Raw genomic sequence first — 7152 nt, forward strand, 5'->3', positions numbered from 1 at the left:
ATTGCTCAGTTCTGAGAGCCCTTGGAGGGTTACCAGCTGATGCCAGCATGAAAGCTGCTATGAAGATCATCATTTGATAGCACAGTCACCTCATTGCAGGGCACAGCCAGGATCGGCTCTGCTGACTGCTAATTACTACTAGCTGCAAATCTACTTAATGACAACAATGACTCTTGTAAAGCTTCCCTGACACACCTGGTTGAATGGTGCACTGCATCATTTCCTTGGGAAAACTGTAATGTCTGACACTATTTTGACCTGAAAGGATTTGGTGGTCAGAGGCTTTGATGCCCCATTGCAAAGCAGCTGGGTTGCAGATGAGCAGATGGTTCGGGGTGAGAGCTGCCCAACACAGCACAAGATCTGGGTTGTAGTTATGGGTCAGTACCCAGAGAGACCCCACTGGGTCACTCCTGTGAGAATTAGGTTGCTATACACTTCTGTTAGCAGCTACCATGAAAGGGAAGATTTATTATTATTGAGTAATGACTCTTTCTGGACCAGGAGCTGCTGTTGGTCTGTTGGTCACCAAGAGCCTCCAAGTTTTCATCCCCAAATAAGCAGCTCACAAACTTCCAGATCCCAATGGGTGTTGCATGAAATTGGATTAAGAGCTCATAAGGAAAAGAAGAACTCAATTCCAGCCCTGTGTGCCCACAGAATGGATCAGATGTTGGGATAATATTGGAGTCATCCACTAAAACAGCTCTTTGATAATTTGTTTCATCATGCAGATATGCAGTTTTAGATCCAGCATATCTGCAGACCAGGTTAAAACCTAACAAGAATGCATTGCAGTGAGGTGGAACAAAGATGTTCCAAACATAGCAAATAATGGTTACCTTTCAAGTATCTGAGAATACTGAAACTTGTGTTTAATAGCCATTCTATGTGATGCCAGTGTAGAGTTCTGTTTGAAATATGGTAAAGTTGCATTAGAATACATTAAACAAAAGGACAGAAGATAAGGGAACAGACACTATGCTTTCCTAAAACGTAATCATTAGCTATATTACAGGTTTGGGTTGAAAGAGGACCAGTGTGCAAGGGAAGGAGTGTTCAGGTCTGGCTGCTGTGGTCATCCTATGCTAGAAAGCTGCTTTTATGCACTTCTTAAGCTTTGAAATTGGCTTTAAAGTGTCCTGGGATTCAGTCAGACCCTTCCAGAGGTGGAGATGATGACATATGGAAGCAAACCAGAATAGAAGGATAAAGATGAGGCATGGGCTGTTTGGTAAGGGCTGCTTTGAGTGTGGATGTGAGGAGAAAATTGTTCTCAGGAAGAGAGGTTGGGTATTGGCACAGCTGCCCAGGGGGTGAGGTGCTCCCATCCCTGGAGGTGCTCCTCCCCATGTGGGGATGTGGCACTTGGGGACACGGTCAGTGGGCACGGAGGGATGGGTTGGGGTTGGACTTGGGGATCTGAGAGGTCTATTCCAACCTCAGTGATTCTCAGAGCCCAAGTCCAAGTGGAGGATGAGCAAAAGCGACCAGGGAAAGGCTGGAGGTGAACAGAGCTGTGTAATCACCCTCTGGCCTCTTTCTAGCTGATAACTCACATTTTCAGAGCATTTGGGAGCCTGAACAATATTATTCCTGGTATACATACAGTGGTTTTTTTCTTTTTCTTTTTGGGCTCCTTTTTGTGAAGGTAGCCCTATGGCAGTAAGAGAGTTCCATTCACACAAAGCTCAAAGTCTTGCTCTCCATTGCCTTATTTTGTGCTTTCCATTTTCCTCCGCCAGCTCCGGCACTGCACACCTCTCAGTCTGTGCCCCACAGGGCCACCATATGGGGCTGCAGTGTCCTTCTGCAGTGTCACACCCTCTCCAAGCATCTCTTTATGGCACTACTCAGAGCTGGGGGATGTGGTGGAATCAGCATCCTCTGCATCAGGCTCAGGGGGGGACACCGGTTGCCCACCCTTAACGCGTTTCCACTTCATCCTTCTGTTCTGGAACCACACTTTGACCTGGAGGATGAAAAGGACATAATGAGTTATTGCCTCCAGCAGGCTGATATCTGTGTGTCAATAGATGTATTTTGTGGAATTCTAGAGAAAAAAAAAACAGAAGGAAGCTCTCAGGTTTAAGTGCTCCCTATCCAATGAAGATACTCCAGGCAGATTTTCAGAGACCAGCAAGGGTAGCACAGTGCTTTGCCTGGAATCCATCAGGTGTCCATGGCAATCCAACAGGCACAGTGCACCCAAATGCCATCTGACAACCACTCCATCCAGTCTGATCCGTCAGGATTTTTAATTAGCTTCACTTAACTGAGCAATTCCTACTCTACCCACTGAACTTTGATTAGGAAACTCTGAATGAGGTCACAGTGAGAGGACAAATTTTTGCCCCCATAAAACAGCGTTTTTTTCTTCCCTCATCACCACACAAAGCTGCCTGGCCCAGGAATAGCACGTGTATCAAATGTGTCATTCCAATAACCTCATGATAATTGGAGGCTGGTAGCATCCAGATTCTATCTATAAGCTTTGTACAAATGGCTCAGGAGGTGTCCCAGATGGCTTTTTTTGTTTGTTTAGAGAAGCAGAATTCCAGATATTAACTGCTTACAGAGATTTTTAGCAAATGTCTTTTAAAAGAATGTGGAGGTTTCATGTTGAAATCAGAGAATTGAGAGGTTGGAAAAGACCACTAAGATCACTGATTCCAACCAACCCAACACTGCCGTGCCCTCAAAACAACATCCTGCAGAGTGACAGACCTCTGTGCCACTGCAGAAGCACAGCCTGGAGCGTTACAGCGTTAGGGAGAAACAGCAGGGGATGGGGTTTGAGTACCTGTCTCTCAGTGAGGTCCAAGTTCACGGCGATCTCATATCTCCTGAGCCTTGTCAGGTAATTGTGATGGGCAAATTCTGCCTCCAGCTCCCTCAGCTGCTCCTTGGTGAATGCTGTCCTCTCCTTCCGCGACCTGCTGCTGCCTTCTGCCTTGCTGCTGGAGGGCTGGCTTTCTAAGAGGCAAGCAGGCATGCAGTTTGCAGTTACATTGACCTGTGTGAGTGTGTGCCCTACAGAGATGTCAAAGCATGTTGTGTCCCCTTGGGCTCAGCACTGTCAGCCTTTGCTTCGAGGGGTGAAGTTGGGATAGGGTGCATCACTTGAACTGCAGGAGGACAGGCCAAAGTGAGCAGCAGGAGGAAGGAAGCTCTCACTGCATCCACTCAGCACTCTCGATAGTTTCCTTCCCTGTGCATTTCACTCCATGCATGCACATTGCTGCTCCCCTGATTTTGGCTGCAAACTGAAGGCAAAGGGAGCATTTTGCAGTGAGCACAGTGCGTGATGCAGTATGAGTGCATGGTGCAGGGGGAAGGGGGAAGGGAAGGCTGCTGAGTGAGCATCCTAGGCTAGCATTTAGCCTGGGTGCATTGGGAGGAGGGAGAGCATGGGAAAATGAGCAATGCTGGGGAAGTGGCATTCCCTGACTCAGCACTCAGTCCTGAAGGCGTTCAGCTGCTTCTAAGCTGAGCAGAAACCATTGGGCAAATGGCACTGAGGATGTCACTGTGAGGATGTCACTGCTCTTCATCTCCAAACAATGTAAATCATCTGAAATAGGCTCTGGGAACAGAGCAGGCAGTGCCCCACTTGGTGTTGTTAGGGGATGTGTGGCGCACAGGCTTACAGTTAGCTGGCAAACTGCCTTAGGGAAGATGCAAGGACCACACAGTGCAGGATTTGGGCATTGCAGAGGGGGGCTCCTATCCCTCAGAGCAGCTTAAGCTCAAGCATGGGAGTCACCAATAGTAACGCAGGATGTTTGGTCACTGCAGTGATCCACGGGCCTGGTGGAGGCACCTGGTGTTTGCTGTTCTGCAAACCACTGTCAGTGCAGCTTTTCCCTCAGCAGAAGGCGTAATAAAAATCTGAAGTATCTGCATACTGTTGCTTTCTCCCCCTAGCAAAGAGTTTGAGGGCAGATTTATTGCAAATCAAGTAGTAAGATGGATTTTGCCATCACACGGGGCGTAAAATCCTGAAAGCTCTGGGAAACGTTGGCCAAGTGAAGTGACTTCATGGGGAGCTGATTCGTTTGGCAGCCGACGACAAAGTAATAACCAGAAGTAACTTCAGTGGGCACCTCATGGAGTGGAGCACTCGGGGTGGTGACAGATGGAGCTCTGCCCCCAGATCACTTTAAATTGCTGAGGGACTTCCCTATGCATTTCTTGCTCAGGTTTTCAGTTGCTACCTGCCTTTATGTGCTGCTGTTTATGCCATTGTGGCTGTTAATGGGACTTGCAAGCATGGAGCACCTTCTTTATCCAATGTCATGACTGAGCAAAATTGTCCGAATCACTATTTCATTATATATAATTACATATTTCTATTCCATTTCTTGCTGCCTTATCCTTCAGCTCATGCCTTATTCTTCAGCTATACGTATGGATGAAGTTGGGGTATCCAAACTGCCCATCTCAAGTTGGCCATTCTCAACAACATTCAATGTAAAATCAGAGGGAGGTGTTTCTTGAGAGGCTCAACCTCCACCCAGTGGGCATCCCAAAACTTTCAGTGCTTATCTTATGGTTTTAAAGGCTGATTTGGTTTAGGGTTGTAGGTTGGAGTTTCCTTACTGCTTGAGCAGTGTTGCTAGGTCTTCACTTGGTAGTAAACAAAAGATGTATTAAACCCAAATTCATTACAACACCTTCCAGCCTCTTTAATGCTGTAATTACAAAGAGCTTTCTATAAATGGTTTGCTAAACTGTGCAGCATCGAATAGAGGGGTGAATACTGATGGCTGTGGCCCCCAAGACTCCCCCAGAATCAGCTGACATCTCCAGCTCACTGCTGTGCCTTGGACACCAGGGCTGAAAATGGCATCTAAATAATGGATGCTGGTAAGGAAGAGAAAGGGATGCGTGTGCTCACACGTGAGGTCTTACTGCAGATACCCCCATTGCTATCCCAAAGCGAAGCCTTTCTGTAGCTGCTCTGAATCTATCAGTGCTTTAAAGAAAGTTTTAAGGATTTAAGAGCATTTTGATCTTTTCTACGTCTGAGAAACATTTCCATGTCTTGGCTCTCAAACCGTAAAGTGGGGATGCTGGAAAATACCCCCTACTTCTCAACATTCTGCGGTTTGCAAATGAATACTGTAGCAAATATATGCATGTAAGCATCTGAATCTTAACAGATTCTCTAGGAGAAAGCACTGTTATGCATTTTTCACATATCTGGAGAATCGAAATAGTAACGAACCAGATGTCATCTGTCTGAAATTCTTGAACGCTGTACTGCAGGATGAAGGTGGTTTGTTGGCAAGGATGGCACAATGAAAACTGTGATTGTTTTCCACGTTGCTGGGCATTGTGCTGGTGGGCAGTTCAAAACCTCAGGGTGGCATTCCCAGCTAACAGGGGCAGCTGGTGGGATCTTAGCCCTTTGATCCCCATTCTGTCACCCTTGGACAGCAGCAGTGGAGTGGAACTACCATCCTAGGGCTCTGAGCACAGCGTGGCACTGAGTTGGCACCCTGCTGCTGCCTAAAAGGGACGGGTTCAGCTAATAAGGAGCAGAACCCAAATGCCAAAGGTCATCAAAGGACAAGCAACTTCATTTCCATTGAGATACTGTATAGTTTTCCTCAGTCAAGAATTACAAAATCTTTTCCCCATCCATCCATCCATCCATCCATCCATCCATCCATCCATCCATCCATCCATCCATTTTTCTCCAGTAGCTTTACTCCTACTCCTAGAGACGCTCTCCCCATCCCACCCCACGCCCCCACTTCCACGCCACCTACCTGAATGTTCCTTTTTCCTTTTGGATGCCTTTCTCTCCGTCTCCATCGCGCTGTTTACCGGCACCTCGTAATCTTCTCTGACACCCGCTGCTGTGCTCACGAGGTTCGGATTCTCTGAGTCCCCAGAGGCCAACGCCAGCCCTGGGCTCAGCAGTCTCCGGGCCTCTGTCGTTGCTTGCTGCCACTCAGAGTGCGGACGGAAGACTGGGGGCTGCTCCTCGGTTGGGACGCAGTGGGCAGCGCTCAGCAAGCAGGAGGCTGAGAATTCGGAATAAGCAGCAAAATCCGCCTTGGGGTGGAAGGAAAAAGGGGTCGGGGGGCAGTGACCCAACCCCGGGGCTGTAGGGACATCAGCACCCCGCAGGCAACCCCAGAGTGGGGCTGGGGGTTGGGGGCTGCGCATGCAGCTGCCGCCGGTGGGGTCCATCCTTGTCCCGTGCTCGTCACTTGGGTTCCTCAAGCAGGAGAAGAGAGGAGGGGAAATGTTTCCAAATTTGACAGCCCAGATTTCCTCCCTAAGCGACACTTTGGCTGGGGGGTTTGTGCGGTTGGAGGTTTGTTAGTTGGAAAACTCTTCTCGAGATCTTCATTGTCCCAAATGGATGGAGGAGGAGATCGCCCCAAACGGGGTCCCAAGGCTGATGCTGGAGTCCTTGTGAAGTGCTGGACATGAGGGAAACACTTTTTAAATACTGTGTTGGGGAGAGAGTGACAACTTTGTGAAGTGAAATGTGAGAGAGGGGAGGGAGGGGTTAACGTACACACACCCGCTCCCTCCAACCAAAGCAAAGCAGCACCTATTAATCATCCGAAACCTTATATGCACATCTAATGGGATTTGCAGATGGAGACTTTTAAAGAAACAATGTCTGTATTTTTTTCTTTTCCCCCCCAAAAAAGGTGGTTGGGGGGGGGGAGAGAGGGGGGTAAAGAGCAGCACACATGCACACACACAAAAAAAGGCTTTAATGTTTCCCTGTGACACTATGAAGTTATTTTTATTGCACTGTTAACAAAATTCCCTGAGTCTTGGGGTTGGAAAAAGCCTTAATACGGAATTCAACAGATGCCAGAATCCAAGAAGCAAAGTGGGAAATAAAAGTAAGAAAGTGCTTCACTGATTATTTATGATTTAAGACCAGGTTGTAATATATTTTTAGGTGACTTGTGTGAACGTGCACAGTTTTGAGGGATTTTTGTTCTTTTAGCTTTGTAACACTTGTCTTTGCTGATGGTTACTGCCGGTGGCAGTTATTCTTTCTCTGTCCTGCTTTCCAGGGAGTTCTCCGTATGCCACTCCTTCTTACAAGGAAATCTGCCTTTGTGCCAATGTGAGACGTGTTTTTCATCTTTTGTTGAAAGTTTTATGGTTCTT

At 47.5% G+C, this 7152-nt stretch overlaps 1 protein-coding gene across 1 annotated transcript; it reads right to left on the reverse strand.

Annotated features, from left to right (window-relative positions):
* Positions 1 to 1849: 1849 nt before the first annotated feature.
* Positions 1850 to 6204, reverse strand: MEOX1 (mesenchyme homeobox 1). The gene is made up of 3 exons (XM_042836517.1): positions 5778 to 6204; positions 2804 to 2976; positions 1850 to 1972 (listed from the first exon to the last, which is right to left on the reverse strand). The coding sequence occupies exons 1-3, from the start codon at positions 6202 to 6204 to the stop codon at positions 1850 to 1852; spliced, it is 723 nt and encodes a 240-aa protein (XP_042692451.1).
* Positions 6205 to 7152: the final 948 nt, after the last annotated feature.

Source organism: Centrocercus urophasianus, unplaced genomic scaffold (genome assembly GCF_019232065.1).
Source record: "Centrocercus urophasianus isolate 14NV4802_14NV808 unplaced genomic scaffold, USGS_Curo_1.0 seq_61, whole genome shotgun sequence".
Classification (NCBI taxonomy): domain Eukaryota; kingdom Metazoa; phylum Chordata; class Aves; order Galliformes; family Phasianidae; genus Centrocercus; species Centrocercus urophasianus.

Bases quoted from the DNA above. Each gene is read 5' to 3' on its own strand.
- MEOX1 (XM_042836517.1), bottom strand. From the start codon at position 6,204: ATGGACCCCACCGGCGGCAGCTGCATGCGCAGCCCCCAACCCCCAGCC. The intron at 2,977-5,777 runs GTAGGTGGCGTG...CTTGCCTCTTAG, and splicing joins AAGGAAAAAGGAACATTCAG to AAAGCCAGCCCTCCAGCAGC. The intron at 1,973-2,803 runs GTACTCAAACCC...TTCATCCTCCAG, and splicing joins TGGACCTCACTGAGAGACAG to GTCAAAGTGTGGTTCCAGAA.